Source organism: Salmo salar, chromosome 21, assembly GCF_965601325.2.
Source record: "Salmo salar chromosome 21, fSalSal1, whole genome shotgun sequence".
NCBI classification, from domain to species: Eukaryota; Metazoa; Chordata; class Actinopteri; order Salmoniformes; family Salmonidae; genus Salmo; species Salmo salar.
Window position 1 is genome coordinate 31,082,592 of NC_138311.1, and position 22,050 is coordinate 31,104,641.

The 22,050-nt window shown below is 43.0% G+C and overlaps 1 protein-coding gene across 2 annotated transcripts in view; it reads left to right on the top strand.

The window, feature by feature from the left end:
* LOC106582087 (mannosyl-oligosaccharide 1,2-alpha-mannosidase IB) overlaps positions 1-22,050 on the top strand; it is a 142,344-nt gene that overhangs the window by 64,748 nt on the left and 55,546 nt on the right. For both annotated transcript variants that reach the window (XM_014164819.3, XM_014164820.3), the window contains exon 5: positions 415-511. In XM_014164819.3, coding sequence (XP_014020294.1) covers positions 415-511 — 97 coding nt within the window. The remainder of the gene's footprint in view (positions 1-414; positions 512-22,050) is intronic.

Sequence of the window (22,050 nt, forward strand, 5' to 3'; positions counted from 1 at the left end):
AGCTTGGGGGGGGGGGTTAAGGGGCTGAGGGGGCACGGGGATGTCAATCTCAGTTGCATCATTTTCCAGAACAAAGGCCTAGGTGCCATTCTCTCTCCAGTGTCGAGGCTGAAATGATGGTGAAAAAAGGATTGTTTGTGCTGTCAAGATGTTACGTGCAGGACTGTATGTATGAGCCATTTATAAAATAAAATGTATGTGACAAGCCTCTTGTAAGGTTCTCCCTTTAGAGTCTATAGTTCAAGATAGGTTCATGGTGTTGTAGCAGACAAAACAAAATGCCTTGATTGTCTTTCTCTAAGTGCTCTGCGTTTCTATTCCAGGTAGAACAAGAGTCAAGACTCACGTTATGTTGCTGTATTGCAGATGTGTCTAAAGCCTGTGTGTGTGTGTGTGTGTGTGTGTGTGTTGTAGATGATGAAGCATGCGTGGGACAGCTACAGACAGTACGGATGGGGACACAACGAGTTGAAACCTCTCGCAAAGAAAGGACATTCCACCAATATCTTTGGTAAGTGCCATGGTGTTATTCTGAACCACACACACGTAAATTCACCTTTCCTCTCCGTATGTGCACACCCTCCCTCAGAAATACTGTACATGTTCATGCTTGGCCGGATCATCCATTAACAGTGGATCCCATCCAACCAACCCAGTCTGTCTCTGTTTCTGGGTTGTTGCTGTTCAGCTTTGCAGCTGCTTTCTGAGATAAAGCAGATCAGACAACTTGGACTGCGGCTCATTTGTGGCGTGTGTACTGTGTATGTATGCGTTTTCTGTATGGGAAAATGAGAATGTCCAGTGAAGTAAATTGTCCATAAGCTCTTGTGGTGTTTGATGAGCTGCTGTTAAATGGTGAATGAGCTGCAGCACTGTGGTGTGGTCAGTCTGGTTCTTTGGGATGGCTGCTGGATATATATCTGCACTGGGTAGTGATCTCATGTTCGTTGGCCAGAAAACAAAGTGGAGGAGAGGCAGAACCCCACACTGATGAGCACCATCAGCTCACACTTCTCACTAAACCACATTATTGATGAGTCTCTCTCTCCCTCTCTCTCTCTCTGCTTTTGTATCTTGCTCCTCTCTCCCTCTATCTGTCTGATTTTGAGAGGCTCTACAGACAGGACTACTAGGCTATATTGATCCTTCTGTCAGTGTGTGTGTGTGTCAGTTGTTTATTTGGTGTGTCTATCAGAGGGAACATGTTGGAAGAGGCTTTCAGACTCTGTGATATCTGTGCTTCCCTCCCTAGAGCCCCCCTCCTCACAGCGTCTCATATATTCTCACAATGCGCCATCTCTACTGTCTGTCTCTACTGTGCCTTCACATGTCAAAGAAAGGGGAATGATCTCTGTGTGTTTGTGCTAACCCAAGCCTATCTAAGGTTCGCCCGCTATGATAGTGGTACAGGCCTGGATTTCTAACAAGAGGATTGGGTGTCCATTGTCCTCGTGGCACCAGTCTCTGTCAGATAACCCTGTTAGTGTTGTGTAGAAACCTAAGAGCTGATGTTCACAGTAGATAGTAAAAGTTTTGAACACGGAATGGTTCACGCAGGGATAATAACAAACGCCTGTCCTTGTAATGGAGCACATTTCAGTTGAGGCTGGGGTGAGAGAGTGTGGAGCGGAGATTGAGCTAACAATACAGCAGTGTGTTCAGATGGAGGTAACGGAGTGAAGTGGTAACAGAGTTGACATCATGCTGAGTTAACTCTTGACGGTCGCCTAGGATAGGGGGCGCTACAGTGATTTTTGAAAAAAATGTGTGCCCATTTTAAACGGCCTCATACTCAAACTCAGAAGCTAGGATATGCATATAATTAATGCTTGTGGATAGAAAACACCCTAAAGTTTCTAAAACTGTTTGGATGGTGTCTGTGAGTATAACAGAACTCATATGGCAGTCAAAACCCCGAGACCGATCGTAACAGGATGTGGAATTCTGAATTGCGGACTCAACTTCATCACTTTGCCTATTAATCACACCGTGAGCAATGGTTCATTGAGCACTTCCTATTGCTTCCACTAGATGTCCCCAGTCTTTACAAAGTGGTTTGAGTCTCCTTCTGTGAAAACTGACTGAATGAGACGCTGTGGAAAGTGGTCACATGAGGAGGGCCATCACCATTATGACGCCGGCGCCCCTGGCTACCCTCCCCTTTCGAAACGTTTTGAAAGACAATGCAATCGTCCCCCTTGAATCTTATTGGAGCTCTGGTTGAAAAAGGCCCTAAAGATTTATGTTATACAACGTTTGACATGTTTGAACGAACCTAAATAAAAAAAAAAAATGCTTTTTATTGAAAGAGGAGTCCCGCAGCCGATGGAAGTTTTGGAGCAGCCTTCAGAACGCGCTAACAAGAACAAGCTATTGGGACGTAAAGGATTAACTTTTTCGAACGAAAATACATTTGTTGTGGACCTGGGATTCCTGGAAGTGCTTTCTGAGGAAGATAATCAAAGGTAAGGGATTATTGACAATAGTATACAAGAGTAGATTTGATATGCGATTGTTCCAAGATGGCGCTGACCTGTAACGGTAGCCTATTTTTCTGAGTATCGCATCCCCTTTTATCGCAAAGTGTGATTACCCAGTAAAGTTATTTTTAAATCTGGCATTACAGGTGCTTTCAAGAGATATTCATCTATAAATCTTAGAATGACAATATTACATTTTTAAAATGTTTTCGAATAGTAATTTAGTAAATTGTAGCGCTGTTTCACCGGATGCATGAGGGAAAATAGTTAGTCAACGTCACGCGCCGATGTAAAATGCTGTTTTTATATATAAATATGAACTTTATCGAACAAAAGAATGCATGTATTGTGTAACATGATGTCCTGAGAGTGTCATCTGATGAAGATTGTCAAAGGTTAGTGCTGCATTTAGCTGTTTTTTGGTTATTTGTGATGCATGTGGTTGGTCGGAAAATGGCTATGTGGCTACTTTTACGATATACTCCTCTAACATAATCTAATGTTTTGCTTTTGCTGTAAAGCCTTTTTGAAATCGGACAACGTGGTTTGATTCAGGAGAGGTGTATCTATAAAACGATATAACATAGTCCTATATTTGAAAAAAAATATATATTACATTTTGTTATGCTAATGGCGATAGGATTTTTCACTGGATGTCCGTCCCGCATACGGGGGGTTAAGGGGTAACAGAGTTAAAGTCATGCTGGGTTAGCCCCCTAGAGACGATGTCCACGCTCCTGCGGAAATCTAATTGGCATAATTAAACAATCCCCATCAAAATCAGTCAGTTTAAGCTAGAGAAGCTAGAGAAATCAGTCAGTTTAAGCTAGGGGCTCATCTGAAGTCGGTACAGACGATCTGCCAACTTCTGTCTGTAACGTCCGATCAGTTTTGGCTACACACTAAGAGTCGTGAGACTTTCACGAACATGTCTGTTGTTTTGCTCTAGGACGCACACAGATCTCACAAGACTCGTCTGAAGGTCCCCCGGTACCAGTTGAAAAAATGAATTGAAGTACAGTGTCTTCAGGAAAGTTTTTAAACCCCTTGACTTTTTCCACATTTTGTTACGTTACAGCCGTATTCTAAAACAGTTTTTATTTTTAATCCTCAATCTACACACAATACCCCATAATGACAAAGCAAAAACAGGTTTTTATAATTTTTTGTAAATTTAGTAAAAATAAAAACTGAAATACATTTAAGTATTCATACCCTTTACTCAGTACTTTGTTGAAGCACCTTTGGCAACAATTACAGCCTCGAGTCTTCTTGGGTATGACGCTACAAGCCTGGCACACCTGTATTTGAGGAGTTTCTCCCATTCTTCTCTAGAGATCCTCTCAAGCTCTGTCAGGTTGGATGTGGAGCGTCGCTGCACAGCTATTTTCAGGTCTCTCCAGAGATGTTTGATCGGATTCAAGTCCGGGCTCTGGCTGGGCCACTCAAGGACATTCAGAGACTTGTCCCGAAGCCACTCCTGCATTGTCTTGGCTGTGTGCTTAGCGTCGTTGTCATGTTGGAAGGTGAACCTTTGCCCCAGTCTGAGGTCCTGAGTGCTCTGGAGCAGGTATTCATCAAGGATCTCTCTGTACTTTGCTCCGTTTATCTTTTCCTCAATCCTGACTAGTCTCCCAGTCCCTGCCACTGAAAAACATCCCCACAGCATGATGCTGCCACCACCATGCTTCACCGTAGTGATGGTGCCAGGTTTCCTCCAGACTTGACACTTGGCATTCAGGCCAAAGTGTTAAATCTTGCTTTCATCAGACCAGATAATCTTGCTTCTCATGGTCTGAGAATCTTTAGGTGCCTTTTAGCAAACTCATATGGGGTATTGTGTGTAAATGTTGTTCCCCATGCAGAGCAAGGGGAACAACTACTCCAAGTCTCAGAGCGAGTGACGTTTGAAACGCTATTAGCGCGCACCCCGCTAACTAGCTAGCCATTTCACATGGGTTACACCAGCCTAATCTCAGGAGTTGATAGGCTTGAAGTCATAAACAGCACAATGCTTGAAGCATTGCGAAGAGCTGCTCGCAAACGCATGAAAGTGCTGTTTGAATGAATGCTTACGAGCCAGCTGGTGCCTACCATCGCTCAGTCAGACTGCTCTATCAAATCATAGACTTAATTATAACATAATAACACCCAGAAATACGAGCCTTTGGTCATTAAAATGGTCGAATCCGGAAACTATCATTTTGAAAACAAAACGTTTATTCTTTCAGTGAAATACGGAACCGTTCCGTATTTTATCTAACGGATGGCATCCCTAAGTCTAAATATTGCTGTTACATTGTACAACCTTCAATGTTATGTCATAATTATGTACAATTCTGGCCTTTGTTAGGAATAAATGGACTTCACACAGTTCTCAATGAGCCAGGCGGCCCAAACTGCTGCATATACCCTGACTGCTTGTACGGAACGCAAGAGAAGTGACACAATTTCCCTAGTTATAAGAAATTCATGTTAGCAGGCAATATTAACAAAATATTCAGGTTTAAAAATATGTACTTGTGTATTGATTTTAAAGAAAGGCATTGATGTTTATGGTTAGGTACATTGGTGCAACGACAGTGCTTTGTTCGCAAATGCGCTTGTTAAATCATCACCCGTTTGTCGAAGTAGGCTGTGATTCAATGAGAAATTAACAGGCACCGCATCGATTATATGCAAAGCAGGACACGCTAGATAAACTAGTAATATCATCAACCATGTAGTTAACTAGTGATTATGTTAAGATTGATTGTTTAAGATTGATTGCTAGCAACTTACCTTGGCTTTTTGCTGCCCTCGCGTAACAGGTAGTCAGCCTGCCACGCAGGCTCCTCGTGGAGCGCAATGTAAGGCAGGTGGTTAGAGCGTTGGACTAGTGTTCCGTCCCTCTCCTCGCCCCAACCTGCACACATCAACAACTGACACTCCACGAAGCATCGTTACCCATCGCGCCACAAAAGCCGCGGCCCTTGCAGAGCAAGGGGAACAACTACTTCAGGTCTCAGAGCGAGTGACGTCACCCAATTGAAACGCTATTAGCGCGCACCACCGCTAACTAACTAGCCATTTGACATCGGTTACACTCACCCCCCTTTTGACCTCCTCCTTTTCCGCAGCAACCAGTGATCCTGGTCAACAGCATCAATGTAACAGTATAGCTTCTATCCCTCTCCTCGCCCCAACCTGGGCTTGAACCAGGGACCCTCTGCACACATCAACAACTGACTCTCCACGAAGCATCGTTACCCATCGCGCCACAAAAGCCGCGGCCCTTGCAGAGCAAGGGGAACAACTACATCAGGTCTCAGAGCGAGTGACGTCACCCGATTGAAACGCTATTAGCGCGCACCCCCGCTAACCAACTAGCCATTTCACATCGGTTACACTAGTAACCGGAAGGTTGCAAAAACGAATCCCCGAGCTGACAAGGTAAAAATCTGTCATTCTGCCAGGCAGTTAACCCACCGTTCCTAGGCCGTCATTGAAAATAAGAATGTGTTCTTAACTGACTTGCATAGTTAAATAAAAAAATATGTAAAAAAAATAAATAAATCTGCAAATCGGTGTCTAAAAATACCGATTTCCGATTATGAAAACTTGAAATCGGCCCTAATTAATCGGCCATTCCGATTAATCGGTCGACCTCTAGTTTTAAGGGGTAACAGAGTGAAAGTCATGCTGGGCTAAGGGGTAATAGAGTAGATGTCATGCTGGGTTAAGGGGTTACAGCTGAGGTAGCCTCCCGAAATCATGTTATCACGCTTCCTTCGGAGGTCTGAAGAATTTTGAAAAAGCCAAAACGGCTAGAATGGCTTCCAGTGGCTAGATTGTTATTGGGTGTTACATTTCAAGTACCCTCCCTCACATGCCCGTAGAAGTGGTGTTATAGGGAGTTCTGTCTAAGCAAGCATTTGATTGGTTTGACGTGTTGCAAGGCGTAACTGATTTGCACCGGGTTTCCACCCCTTTTTAGCTACTTTCTGCCATTGATTTCACCAGGATTTCCGATTAGGGAAGCCTGGTTCCTGACGAGGTTACACCGTGTCAAACTTGGAAAATACACTCTCAATGATGCCACAGGCTTGGAGAATACACTCTGAATGATGCCACAGGCTTGGAGAATACACTCTAACAGGCGCACTATTACAGGCTACTCTGTCTGGCAGTAGACTGGGCTGCAGTTCAGTGATACTGATGATAACCTACCTATGCTCATATGGGATGCAGTCCAGCAGTAGCAGAGTTTACAGGGTTGGATTGCTGTCTTACGTTCCCAAGCAAAAAAAAATAATAGGATATTGCTCAAACAGTAGGGGGAAATGAGTCACTGACTACCAAAATGTAACTGGTGGAGTTTTAGGAGGGTTTCTGAAAGCCAGCACTGGAAGTTGGCTAGCAACAACAACTAAAACCTAAGACATCCACCATGAACACCCACTGAATTTGCCCAAGAAGAGGCAAACATAATAATAATAATACACACCAAACTTAAAGAAAGGAAGCAAACCAAAATGGTGGAGCAAAACGAAAACAGGGAAGATCAGACAAAGGAATGCTTTTCGTGAAATCAAATATGGAGAGCCAACTAAAGGTGTTGACCCTCCACATCTCTCAAGACAACTTGAGCACTAGGCCAGCCACTCTTAAATAGAACCTGGGCCAGTACAGGTGAAACCCCTTCTGACTAACGAGACGGCAACCAGCACAGGTGTAACACATACTGACTAATGAGATGACACCAATCAGTGCTTCCTACTTGCTAACGAGCTGTATGTGCTGAAGTCCAACCTCAAAACATAAACGGGAAAAACAAAACGTGTAACACGTGTTACTGGAACAGATATGTTATCAACAGTATCACTGAGCCTGAGCCAGAGCCACACCCTGCAGCACTGTAAACTCAGTGCTGCAACACTCCGTCTGTGGCTCTATGACACAGAGCCAGGTAAGGACAACAACAGTCTTACCACACTACAGTTGTCTGTGTGCATAGTCCTTACCTTGTGGTGGATGTTGTGGTTATAGTGGTTTATCCTACCAGTGGGTTGCTGAATGCCACTATAGGCTCATATCCCTGACTGAGTGCCTTGCCTACTCGCATAACAGGGAATCATAATCACTGTCAGTCCCATCAACTGAGCATTGATTGAGTTGGAAAGCGTTTGACCTGTATTCAAGGTCAGCCATCGGTCACAAAGTGCAGAGCAGCGAGGGCCGTCCTGTTTACTGTGGCTGGATGGAGAACAGACGGACAAGCCTCTGATCTTTAAACACACTGACCTACTCTGGTGTTTACAGGAAACTGCTCTCCAGGGAGCACAGGGTCAGGTTACGTTGATATTAGCTGTTAACTGGACTGACAGTCCCTCTGCAGGGCCAGGCAGACATAATACACACAACAATGTCAACAACCTTCTCATGTTTTATAAACATTTACAGCATTAATGTGGCCATATAAGGAGATGTTATTTTATTAAAGTGATTTTTTTATTTTATGTGGTGACATTTGATTGCCAACACTACCAATCCAGCTAGAGTCAATATCGACAGTGTTTCCAGTGCACTTAGGATCTGCTAACTCATTCATGCAATGACTCCTTATGCAGTGGCTGTCTTTGTGTAAGTGCATGTCTACTTGCATTGCCTGGATGTTGAGTGTTCTTTAACCAAGCCCAGGAGAGCCCACAACTGAGGATATTATGCAACCAGGGCTGCATCTTATTCCAAAAACTTGCTCCCTCTCTTCACTCCTCGTTCACTCTGCTTCACAGATCGGATAGGTTGATGCATGGTGACATCGCAAAGTACGGTACCCTTGTTGCATTGTGGGATGAGAGTAACGGAGACATCATATGGACACCTGCCTGCCCTTCCAACAACCCTAGACAGCACAGCAGGTCTCACATTGTATTACCCTCACACAGTAGAATCCAGGAAGTCTTCCAGGGAGCATTTCTCCCTCCGCCCCCACCCTACTATGCTATGGTCAGCTCAGAGAGCAGTTGCCATAGCGATTGAAGGGGCAGCTGAGTTCAGGTTTGTTTGGGCACCTGGTTGTCCCTCAGACCCCAAGCTGCAAATTTAAACAGGCTTTGATCCCCAGGCCTGCTAATCAATTGCTACACTACAGACCTGCTAGCCTTCAGTGCTTTGTTTCTCTGTAATACACTACAGACCTGCTAGGCTAGCTGGTGGCACTTTGTTTTCCTGTCACAACAGTCCTGCAGGGGAGGATAAATTAATTGATAAGGTAATAAGATTATTTGTTACTACAGATTTAATAGATCATTCGATCATAAATGTGGATGCCATCCCATGGTCGACAGCTCCCTTTCCTTCCCTCCTCAGTTTGCAGCCTGTTAGTTAGTTGTTTTTCAGCATGTAGGTCATGTCTTTATATGATTGATTCCCAGTAGGGATGTTAACCGTTAATCTGTTAGCCTCCCAAAATACATTTGACCGGTCATGCTTAGCGATCTATAAGTTAATTTACATAATTTAATGGAATTAAATTGCCGCCTGTGTATTTTCGTTAGTCGCCATGAATCTTATTTAACACATGCGCACAGCATACAGAGCCTAGTTTCGCTCTAGCTTGTTACTGGAGCGAAACGTTATTTTAGAAGCCCAGTCATTGCGCAACAAATAACAATTAGAAATGCAATTGCGTGTTAACTGTTTTGATGGCCACAATGTAAAAATAGCTACTATTTTAATTTCTCAATCTCAACTCGTAATTAAAGAATGCCTTCCATTCGAGTGCTATAAGTAGACCCAGGCTGTATCACATCCGGCCATGATTGGGAGTCCCATAGGGCGGCACACAATTGGTCCAGCATCGTCCGGGTTTGGCTGTGGTCGGCCGTCATTGTAAATAAGAATTTGTTCTTAACTGACTTGCTCTAGTTAAATAAAAAAAGACTGCCTGCCTTCCTGCCTTTGGGACAAAGACTGCTATTATTAGGGCGGAGTCAAGACCATCTCATTGTTGTATACAGTATCTCTGGCTATAGTCAGCGGTACTGTAGGCAGGCTATCACCACCACTTTTCAATGTGTGCTCAAGGCAGTATAGTTGTTTGAAACCTGAACATTTTACTTTACATGAGGCATGTCTTACCTTGCTTCAAAGTAGCATAGCCAAATCCAACCATAGAAACGTGAAGGACATTACTGCTCTCTCCCCTTCTATTGGTTTTCATATCAACTTTCTTTCATTGTCCAGTTGCCAATTTAGGCACAATCCTAGTCATATTAGCAACCCATCCTAGTTGCTGCTATTAGATTCCCCCTGTTTTCTAACAGAGATGTTGATCTCTGTCACATATGGAACTGCTCTCATTAGGTGTGCTGTTTAGCACGGCGTTTTCCCACAAATTGCATTTTGGCAAATGTTTGAAACTTACAATTTATCAGCTGCTTCATTGCAGGTTCAATAACAGGGTAAAGTATTTTGACAGTAAGACAATAGGCTTGCTATTATTTCATGTTTCCATTAACCCTTGTGTAGTCTTAACATTCTGTATACTCCCCTTGTCCTAAGGGTAAAAAATGACCCACCATCACTAAACCCCTAAAATAAAGCAGCTTAATTGAATTTTAAACCCCAAATCTATTTTGTATGAAGAAACAACCTGTCATTCATCACAAACTTTGTGAATATCTGGGTTTTCCCTCTTCACAATGCAGAAAGACTGCATTTAATCAGTGGACACCACTCGTTTTTATTACAACACACCTGTCATAATTGTTTTCTTTACTAAAGTAGAGGATTATTATTATTATTATTATTATTAGTGCTAAAGGTACTGCATAGCTGTAAACAATTTTTTTTGCAAGAAATAGCACTTGTATAGCCTAAGAAAGTAGCAGAAATGTGCAGAAAGTAGTTTTGAATGCATTTTATTGAAGGGAAACAAGAACAGTCTTAAACTTTTTTGGCAACATAGTGATATATTCTTATACTGTACAATGAGGATTTAATCTACAAAATACTAGTTTTCTCCCATTTGTTTAACTATTGCCCCCACCAACAAGGTGTATAAACAACAATAAATAAGAATAAACTAAGATAGGATAATAGATACAAAACAAAAACATGAAGAACATAAATCAATCAACTCTAATTAGCACATGTAGGACAGTATGCAAGTGTGTGTGCATGGACTTTGCAGATGTATTTTTCACATGTTTTCACCGTTTTGTGCAGTGTGCTCAGGAGGACATTTACATTACATTTACATTTTAGTCATTTAGCAGACGCTCTTATCCAGAGCGACTTACAGTAGTGAATGCATACATTTCATACATTTCATTTCATGCATTTTTTTTTTTTTTGTACTGGCCCCCCGTGGCCCCCCCGAGGGACCACATTCATGTTCCTCTTTGGGAGGTAAGAAACTAGGGTGGGGGTGAAGGCAAACTTTGAAGGCCTCTCTTCCCCCTTGTTGTGAGGAGTGCAGGGGGGAGCTCAAGCTTGTTCTTTCTAACTGTGCCAGCCATGGTGATCTTCCTTTTCAGGAGCTCCTGGCTGAGTCCAATCAGTAGCATACATAATCTCAATTTCTCTGTGTGTCTGTGGTGTGTAAATTATTTTATAACTGCTGGGTCAAAAATGACCCTAAGACTATCTTTGTACCCTGGTGGTGTACAGCTTTCATGGAAATATGAACAAAGGCGATGTTTCACTTTTTCTGATGTTGGGGTCACTCTAGGAAAAGTCATCAAATTTCAAGTTGGAAAAAATATAATTTAGGCTGGTTTCTCTGCTGTTAAACATAGTGGCAGGTCATTTTTTACCCTTAAGACAACACAAAGGTTAAGGCTCTTAATGAAAAATGTATGTTCCTTGTATGCATGTATAGTATTTTGTTGATCACCTCATTTTACTGGTTGAAAATGTTTTAACCATTTGTTGACCGGTTAACCTCTCTGGGCTAGGGGGGACGAAATCGTCCCACCTACGCAACAGCCAGTGTAATCCCGTGGCGCGATTTTCAAATACCTTAGAAATGCTATTACTTCAATTTCTCAAACATATGACTATTTTACACCATTTTAAAGACAAGACTCTCGTTAATCTAACCACACTGTCCGATTTCAAAAAGGCTTTACAACGAAAGCAAAACATTAGATTATGTCAGCAGAGTACCCAGCCAGAAATAATCAGACACCCATTTTTCAAGCTAGCATATAATGTCACAAAAACACAGAAGACAGCTAAATGCAGCACTAACCTTTGATGATCTTCATCAGATGACACACCTAGGACATTATGTTATACAATACATGCATGTTTTGTTCAATCAAGTTCATATTTATATCAAAAACCAGCTTTTTACATTAGCATGTGACGTTCAGAACTAGCATACCCCCCGCAAACCTCCGGTGAATTTACTAAATTACTCACGATAAACGTTCACAAAAAAACATAACAATTATTTTAAGAATTATAGATACAGAACTCCTTTGTGCAATCGAGGTGTCCGATTTTAAAATAGCTTTTCGGTGAAAGCACATTTTGCAATATTCTGAGTAGATAGCCCAGCCATCACGGCTAGCCATTTAGACACCCACCAAGTTTAGCCCTGACCAAACTCCGATTTACTATTACAAAAGTTTGATTACCTTTGATGTTCTTCGTCAGAATGCACTCCCAGGACTTCTACTTCAATAACAAATGTTGGTTTGGTCCAAAATAATCCATCGTTATATCCAAATAACGGCGTTTTGTTCGTGCGTTCAAGACACTATCCGAAGTGTAAATAAGGGTCACGAGCATGGCGCAATTCGTGACAAAAAAATTCTAAATATTCCATTACCGTACTTCGAAGCATGTCAACCGCTGTTTAAAATCTATTTTTACGACATTTTTCTCGTAGAAAAGCGATAATATTCCGACAGGGAATCTCCTTTTCGGCAAACAGAGGAAAAAATCCCAAAGGCGGGGGCGGTCGGGGTCACGCGCATAAGCTAGTGTCTCTTGATCGGCCACTTGAGAAAGGCGATAATGTGTTTCAGCCTGGGGCTGGAATGACGACATTCAGTTTTTTTCCCGGGCTCTGAGCGCCTATGGACGACGTGGGAAGTGTCACGTTAGAGCAGAGATCCTTAGTAAATGATAGAGATGGAAAAGAAGTTCAACAAATGGTCAGACAGGCCACTTCCTGTAAAGGAATCTCTCAGGTTTTGACCTGCCATTTGAGTTCTGTTATACTCACAGACACCATTCAAACAGTTTTAGAAACTTTAGGGTGTTTTCTATCCATATGTAATAAGTATATGCATATTCTAGTTACTGAGTAGGAGTGGTAACCAGATTAAATCGGGTATGTTTTTTATCCAGCCGTGTCAATGCTGCCCCCTAGCCCTAACAGGTTAAAATCCATTTTTATGCAATTTTTCTCGTAAAAAAGCGATAATATTCCGACCGGGAATCTGCGTTTAGGTAAACAGAGGAAAGAAAACAAAGCATTCGGTCGACGCGGGCACGCGCCTGAGTCTCACAGTACTGTAACCAGCCACTACCCAAACGCGCTACTTTTTTTCAGCCAGAGCCTGCAAAGCCACGATTCAGCTTTTTGCCGCCTTCTGAGAGCCCATGGGAGCCGTAGGAAGTGTCATGTAACAGCAGAGATCCTTTGTAATGGATAGAGATAATCAAGAAGGGGAAGAAATTGTCAGACAGGCCACTTCCTGCATGGAATCTTCTCAGGTTTTGGCCTGCCATATGAGTTCTGTTATACTCACAGACACCATTCAAACAGTTTTAGAAACTTTAGGGTGTTTTCTATCCAAAGCCAATAATTATATGCATATTCTAGTTACTGGGCAGGAGTAGTAACCAGATTAAATCGGGTAAGTTTTTTATCCAGCCGTGTCAATACTGCCCCCTAGCCCTAACAGGTTAATGACGGTCGGTTAGTCAGCAGCAAAATTGACCGAAATTTGCATCCCTAGTTCCAAGGGCGGAATAGCACACTGGGCTGTGAGGGCTGTGAAACGGCGCCATTGCAACATGCCCGTGTGAGAGGTCTAAATCACACACACAGCACGACCGGCAGAGGAGAAATGAGGAGAGGTGAGAGAGAGGAAAACCTAGAAGTGGATGTCTGATAATGGGATGAAGAACTAAAGAGGATAATTCAGTACCCAGAGGGCTGAGCCTGTCTGAGGAGAGAATACCATCCACTGTCCAGAGGGAGGAGGGAGAAAACAGGGAAAAAGAGAGGGAGAAAGGAGGGAGGTGCTGAGGAAATGCATTTCATGGAGAGAAAAACATGATGGTGCTGAGATGTGGAGGGACATAGAAGTAGAGAAAGATGTGGAGAGAATATGAAGCAAAATGAGGAAGAGGGAGGGAGAACTGAGTTGTCTGTGTTCAGACGGGATAAGATCTGGATAGAATTCACCAATGGTAATGTATGGAAGACCTCTGGAAAATACAGGGAGGAATGTTCATCATACAATATGAATCAACCTGAGAAAATAATCCACTACAGTTATGCCAAAAACAAGGATGGTTGAGCCAGGTTTCACAGAGCAACATAGGATGTAATCGCTAAGACTTCAGCATTCTAAACGATTCCTACAGTGGCTCTAAACATGAGCAGCTATTATGACAGCGATGGATTCCTCCAATCACGCCTCGGGGGACGTGGGATTGACAAGACTAAGGCCCTCCCCCAAGTGTTATATTCTCACCTCTCCTCCTCAATATTCACAAGCTCACTACAATATTCCTTTTCCTATCAGCCCCCCTGTCGGAGCACTGATAACATCTCCAATTACACATATACTCTTCTGCTGATTGTCAAACTGTGTTCCCCGGGTGGCTAATATCCTTCTAATGAACAAAGTAATTTCCTTGTTGGTCGACCGTGTTGAAGAGAGTGAGAGAGGGAGCGTGTCTCTGCTCTTGCAGGAAATGATACAGCAGTGGTGATGTTAGCTGTCATAGTCTTACAGCTTCCGAGGCCTTTTGGGCTGGGCTCTGCTTTTCTGTGCTTTGGGGTCAGTGGGATGGATGCTTTAATAACTGTGGCAGTGGATGAAGCAGTGATTTCTGTAATTAAATGGATTAGCCAGCAAAATAGAAAAAGTATCCAGCCAGGGAGTTCCTGGCTGTTGGGGTCCGTGGGGGCATGCAGAACAAGCTCTGTTTAGGTGGCCTCTGGCACATTCTAATGCATTGATTCCATTCAAAATACACAGGTAAATTATTGAATACTTTAACGACTTTACCTCCCAGATTGGTAAAATTAGTTGTGGTATTGTGAAGAAAGATATGAATTTACAATTAAAATGACTTAAAATGTGTGAATTCAGTGTGTTAGTTGTTTTGGATATTGTCTAGGCCTATCTTCTAAGTAAGAACCTTTTTTTAACATTAAACCTGTCTTCTCTTGAAACTAAAGCATTATTTAGTTTTACTGCAAGATATGATTTGCCACAATTATGTTTGTTCTTCAAATTATGTTTTTTTATTGACTGCTGCTGTGGACACATAGGGTAAGGAAACCAATGTGTCGTTTTGGTATTTGGGTGAACTATCTCTTCAACAGTTTGACCTGTCAATCAATCAGTGTGGGTGGGATTTTGAGGGTAGGCGGTAGATTAGAAATCTAGTCAGAAATGTAGTTTATTGTGGCAAAAACCTAAGACAAAATGTTGTGTTCAAGTAAACATGGAATTCCATTTGAGAAACAATATTGAATAGCAGGAAAATGGTTTTAAAAATGCTAACATTTTCAGGGGGAGGACCCCTAGACCCCCCACCAGATTTTGCACCCCCAATTTTTTTTAGAAGGCAGGAACTCATGAATAGACCTACAGGTGTGATTGAAATGAAAAATTAAGCAGAAGTTTAACATGGGCTACACAGAAAGCAGTAGTTGACTACTCCATTGTCGTCACTTTAATCAAATCAGTAGGCCTATATCTATGTCTTTAATAATACCATGTAAGTATCATGCTTTTATAACCTTCAATATTTTTTCATATTTTGGACCAGATTAGGGGGCTCTCTCCACTACCTATTGTTCCTGCAGTGAGGATTCAACATCTTCATCAAATGTTTTCATAATGTATCAGCAGATAATCACCAGAAAGCAGAAGTAGTCTACCAGTATGCAAATTAAAAATAACACAGGTACCAAGAGGCCAGACAATGAGTCTGTTATCGGCTTTAGCTGATAGCTGGCGCTTATGGAAAACACTGATGAAGCCTGAGTATGGAGGGACGATGTGGTGGTGATGACTTTATAATGACAGCTGGAGGGTCCAGAGACACTTATCTCCGCTAGAGAGTATGGAGGGGGGAGATGAGGCTGAACCTGGTGGTGAGGCTAGTTAGAGCAGCTGCCAGCCTGTATCACAATCTCACTAAGGGCTGAGAAACTCCCCAGTCAATACCTGCCTGGCACTCAAAAATGAGCAGACACCTCCAATAAGCCAGCACGCCCTAACTCTCTCTCTCCAGGGAGTTGGCTGTGTGCGGTGCACTTCTCCATTTATTCATGTGTTGGTTTGTTTGAACATTTGTGTGTGTGTGTTTGAGATATTTCATATCAATCCGTAATGTAGTAGTACATTTGTGCAGGACTACACAATAGTGAGTACTGTGCCAGTTGTGAACACCCGTCTGTTTGGTGCATTAGTTCTGTAGCATACAGTGGGTTTCTAGGGGTGCGTCTTACATGTGCTCCGTCCTTGTCAAGTGAATTGGGGTAATCTAAATCCTCCAGTCCCTTAGAGAGGAGTGGATGTTTGGGGGGGAATCGTTGCATGTCGCCCTGATTAACGTCCAGTGGCTCTACAGTATTTCTTTATTTTTCCCAGTGCTGCTAGGGAGTTTGGGGGTCGGCCTAGACCTGCTGGCAGCATTAGAGCGAGACACAGTGAGAAGAGAGTCTGCATCCAAAAGGGCTCTGGTCAAAAGTAGTGCACTACTGTATATAGGGAATAGGGGGCAAGGGTACCGTTTCAGACACAGCTAGAGACTGAAGCTAGCTCTGCTCCTAACAGGATGTTGTCACATTTTCTTCTCCGCTCCTCCAGCTCTCCCCTTCTCCCCTATTCCCAGCATTTCACTCCGGTTAAACTTTTAACAGGCAGGCTGATGCTCAATTGGACGGCAGGCAGGAAAGCAGACGGATTTGCCGGCTGCTGGGTCCACTAGGAATGCGTATAAGCCTCTCAAACACAGTGGAGGAAAAAGGGAGAAAGTTGGAACTTTAATGACAGCCTAAAGGAGCACGAAATTAGCTTTTTCTCCCCGCCTAATGTTTGACAACACATCAAATGTGACAAGAGAGCCTGTGTTCTTCTGAGTAACGCTACAAACTATTGGATAGGTCACTCAGGAGCCAATTCCCCACAACTCTGTGCAGCTCTGGAGTTGATAACATTTTCTATAAATATTAATATTAGTACTAACGACTGGAGGGGGCCACTTGAAGATGGTACAGGACGTCATGTTCAGAAGATCATGCAGGGAAAGGAAGGAAGAACATTTACTGCTGCTGCTCACCACAGTGTAGGTGTCCCTAAAACGAGGCCTCACTCACATTCACTCGCTCACATTCATATTTACTGAGCGTGTAGCTTAGTAAATATTCCTCAGGCCACTTATGGTGACTGGCTGGTCTCACAGCACACAACCCACATCACACACTCCCTCTGGAGATGGGCCACGGTGGGAAGAGGGCTTGAGAGAGAAAGAAATTGAGAGATGGGGGAGAGAGTGAGAGACATGGAGAAGAGAGAGAAGCTCCAAAAAGCAAAACTGTTTTTAGGCAAGGGCCAACAGAGCTAGGAAGGGGAGGCACCTCACCTTTTTAATGGAAAGAACATTGGTGTATCCTAGGTCGGAGATGGATGTTCTCCATACTGAGAATGATTGCATCTTCCGGAGGTGTAGTTATCACCAAGACTAGAAGTCTACACTGAGAGACTGGATGTGAGAATGGATTTTTTCCGGGTGTGAAAGGTTTACTTGTCAGCAGATGCGAACTCTAAAACACACACACACCACACACACACACACACACACACACACACACACACACACACACACACACTTCCAATTCACTCCCACGCACACACTTCCATTCTCTCCCACGCACATGCACACATACGTGCACACACTGGGTTAAAAATCCAGAATCTCAGCCCACACAGTCCTGACTTATCCAGTGCTTTAGTCAATGGTTTAGCCTACTGTATGTCAATACATGACTAGCAAAATAGGTGAAAGGTTAATTGTACCCTGTTTCTAATAAAACAGCCATAGATCTAAAAGAGCCGTATCAAATATTATTTCCATAAGTACAGTCCCTGGTAAGGCGCTTTCTTTAAGAACCAACGAGAGATACCCTGGTTTCCCCTTTCAAAGTCCTTGAGCTCAAAGTTGGGCATTGATAGATTAACATAATCACTGTGAGATTATACTGTTTTCAGTACCTCCATACCGCTGGTGTTTAAAGGATCTAGTGACCTTTCTTTTCTTCAGCTATGCCACTGTACTGAACGCACTGAAGTCTCTACACACATTTCTCTTTGGCTGAGCTTGTGTATTCCCCAAGTAGCTTGCTAACTTTGCTCAACTATCCAGAAACTTTCCCACTCTTGGCCTTCAGCCATAGAAGTAATTTGTTGACATTTTACACAAGATATGGTAATCTGAGAGGGGCCTGGTACACTTAAAGGGACACAAATTGGACATTACAAAGGCTTCTGTAGAGAGTTGGAGCGCCAATGGAAAGCCAGAAGGCAAGTCTTCCCCATGATTAGAAGTTTGAAGCCCACATGATCTCTGTTTTAGTCGTGAACATCAATAATTAGGAGTTTTTCATAGTTCTCCCTCTTTTAAAAATATAAAATGAGAGAGTGAAGAAGAACTTTCAGCAAGAAAGACCCTCCACCCCCAAAAGAGTTTACTGATCCGATGTAATCTCTAATGTAATGTTCTCAGACCTAAGGCATCCAGCAAACTCTGGTCATTATTGATATTTTTACTTTCCGGGTACAACAATATTAGACGAGCAGAAAAAACGAATGTCTGTAAATCCTAATTGGGATTCCCAGCTCTACCCATTTACACACAATGCCCCATAATGACAAAGTGAAAACATGTTTTGCAAATGTATTTAAAATGATATACAGAAATGTCTCATTTACATAAGCATTCACACCACGGAGTCAATACTTTGTAGAAGCACCTTTGGCAGTGATTACAGCTGTGAGTCTTTCTGGGTAATAAAAAAAATGTATGTATGTATGTATACATGTGTGTGTGTATATATATATATATATATATATATATATATATATATATTAGTTTTTATTTAACCTTTATTTATCTAGGCAAGTCAGTTAAGAACAAATTCTTATTTACAATGACGGCCTACCTCGGCCAAACCCTCCCCTAACCCGGACAACGCTGAGCCAATTGTGCGCCGCCCTATGGGACTCCCGATCACGGCCGGTTGTGATCCAGCCCGGAATTGAACCAGGGTCTGTAGTGACGCCTCTAGCACTGAGATGCAGTGCCTTAGACTGCTGCGCCACTTTCTAAGAGCTTTCCACACCTGGATTGTGCAACCTTTGCCAATTTTATTTTCTAAATTCTTCAAGCTCTGTCATATTGGTTGTCGATCATTGCTAGACAACCATTTTCAGGTCTTGCCATAGATTTTCAAGTAGATTTAAGTCAAAACTGTAACTCGGCCACTCAGGAACATTCACTGTCTTCTTGGTAAGCAACTCCATTGTAGATTTGGCCTTGTGTTTTAGCTTATTGTCCTGCTGAAAGGTGAAATCATCTCCTAGTGTCTGGTGGAAAACAGTCTGAACCAAGTTTCCCTCTAGGATTTTGCCTGTGCTTAGGTCCATTCCGTTTCTTCTGGATCCTGAAAAACTCCCCAGTCCTTAACGATTACAAGCATACCCATAACATGATAAAGCTACAATGGAAAATATGGGGAGTGGTACTCAGTAATGTGTTGTAATGTTTGGGGCAAATCCAAAACACTTTGTGTTCAGGACAAAAAGTGAATTGCTTTGCCACATTTTTTGCAATATTACTTTGGTGCCTTTTTGCAAACAGGATGAATATTTTGGAATATATTTCATTCTGTACAGGCTTCCTTCTTTTCACTCTGTCAATTAGATTAGTATTGTGAAGTAACTTCAATGTTGTTGATCCATCTTCAGTTTTCTCCTATATATATGTGTGTGTGTGTGTGTGTGTGTGTGTGGTGTGTGTGTGTGTGTGTGTGTGTGTGTGTGTGTGTGTGTGTGTGTGTGTGTGTGTATAGCTGTGACACACACACACACATTAAACTCTAACTGTTTTAAAGTCACCATTGGCCTCATGGTGAAACCCCTAGCAGTTTCCTTCTTCTCTGGCAACTGAGTTTGGAAGGACACCTGTATCTTTGTAGTGACTAATTGTATTGATATACCATCTAAATTGCATTTAATAACTTCACAATGTTCAAAGGGATATTCAATCTTTTTTTTATTTTATTTTTTTACAATAGCTGCCCTCCTTGGTCTTTGTGGTTGAATGTGTGTTTGAAATTCACTGCTCAACTGAGAGATTGAGAGAGAATTTGTATGTGTGGGGTACAGAGATGAGGTAGTCATTTGTGTGACATTAAGAAAAGTATTACTTCTGTAATTATTTAGGCTTTCTATGACAAACGGGTTGAATACTTATTGACTCAATACATTTTAGCTTTTCATTTTTATGAATTAGTAAAAATTGCAAAAAACATAATTCCACTTTGACATTATGGGGTATTATGTGTAGGTAGGCCAGTGACAAAACATTTTTTCAAGTGAAGGGGTGTCAATACTTTTTGAAGGCACTGAATGTCTGCTGCATAGGGGACAAGAGAGCCATGAGAAATTGAGTTTTGATCAGTCATGGAAATCAAAGTGCTGAAAACATGTTGGCTCACCATTTAAAAAGATGGAGAACAAGCTATAGAAGGAAAAATAACAGCGTTTTGGTGCAGGTACAGCTGACTAGAGCAAAAATAATATTATCCAAGATGGCGTAGCAGTCAGACATCGTGTCCCGTGTATATATATATTTTTTCTTCATATATATTTTTAACCTCAATTTCAACATACTCTCCTGCAACCTGCCTCACCCAATGTGGTATGGATCTGCTATTTTCTATACTTTAGAACCGGAACCCCCAACAGAAGCTAGCCTGCTAACTAGCTGCTAACTAGCTTGTAGTCAGTTAGCCACTGCTAGCGGTCATCAGCTAACCTCAGCCCGGTCAACTCCTGCCAGTCTGCACAGCGCGATTCAACCCAGAGCATATCGGACTGCTTTTTCTCTACCACATCTCCGGATTCCTACAGCAAGCTCGGAACCTTTTCACCTGGATCATCGCAGCTAGCTAGCTGCAATCCGAGTGGCTACTGCTGGCTAACGTCTCTGTCCCGACGCAAGCACCAGTTAGCCTGGAGCGAGCCTCGTGCTAGGCCCATCTCCCGGCTAGCTGAAGAGGTCCATCAGCCACTTCTTGGGCTACAATACCTATTCTGCCAATTGGCCTGGACCCCTTTTACTGCCGACACGGAGCCCCGCCGATCCATCACGACTGGTCTACCGACGTAATCCGCCCGAGGGGGTTTCAACAGGCTCCTCCGTCGCGACGTCCCCTGAAGGTCCATCTGCTAGCCTGCCAAACGCGGCCCGCTAGCTGTCTAGAGCATATCGGACTGCCTTTTCTCTACCACATCTCCGGATTCCTACAGCAAGCTCTGAACCTTTACACCTGGATCATCGCAGCTATCAAGCTGCTATCCGAGTGACTACTGCAAGCACCAGTTAGCCTGGATCTAGCCCCAAGCTAGGCCCACCTCCTGGCTAGCTGAAAAGGTCCATCAGACAATTTCTTGGGCTACAATACCTATTTTTCCAATTGGCCCTGGACCCTTTTACTACCTACATGGAGCCCTGCCGATCCATCACGACTGGTCTGCCGACGTAACCGTCCGACGAGGCTTCAACAGACTCTTCCGTCGCGACGTCCCCTTAAGGCCCGCCTGCTAGGCCCGGCCCGCTAGCTGTTTGAATCGCCGTGTTTCCAGCTCGCCTAGTTACTCACTGGACCCTATGATCACTTGGCTACGCATGCCTCTCCCTAATGTCAATATGCCTTGTCCATTGCTGTTTTGGTCAGTGATTATTGTCTTATTTCACTGTAGAGCCTCCAGCCCTGCTCAATATGCCTTAGCTAGCCCTTTTGTTCCACCTCCCACACATGCGGTGACTTCACCTGGTTTAAATGGTGTCGCTAGAGACAAAACCGATCTCATCGTCACTCAATGCATAGGTTTACCTCCACTGTATTCACATCCTATCATACCCTTGTCTGTACATTATGCCTTGAATCTATTCTTCCGTGCCCAGAAACCTGCTCCTTTTACTCTCTGTTTCGAACGCACTAGACGACCAGTTCTTATAGCCTTTAGCCGTACCCTAATCCGACTCCTCCTCTGGTCCTCTGGTGATGTAGAGGTTAATCCAGGCCCTGTAGCGC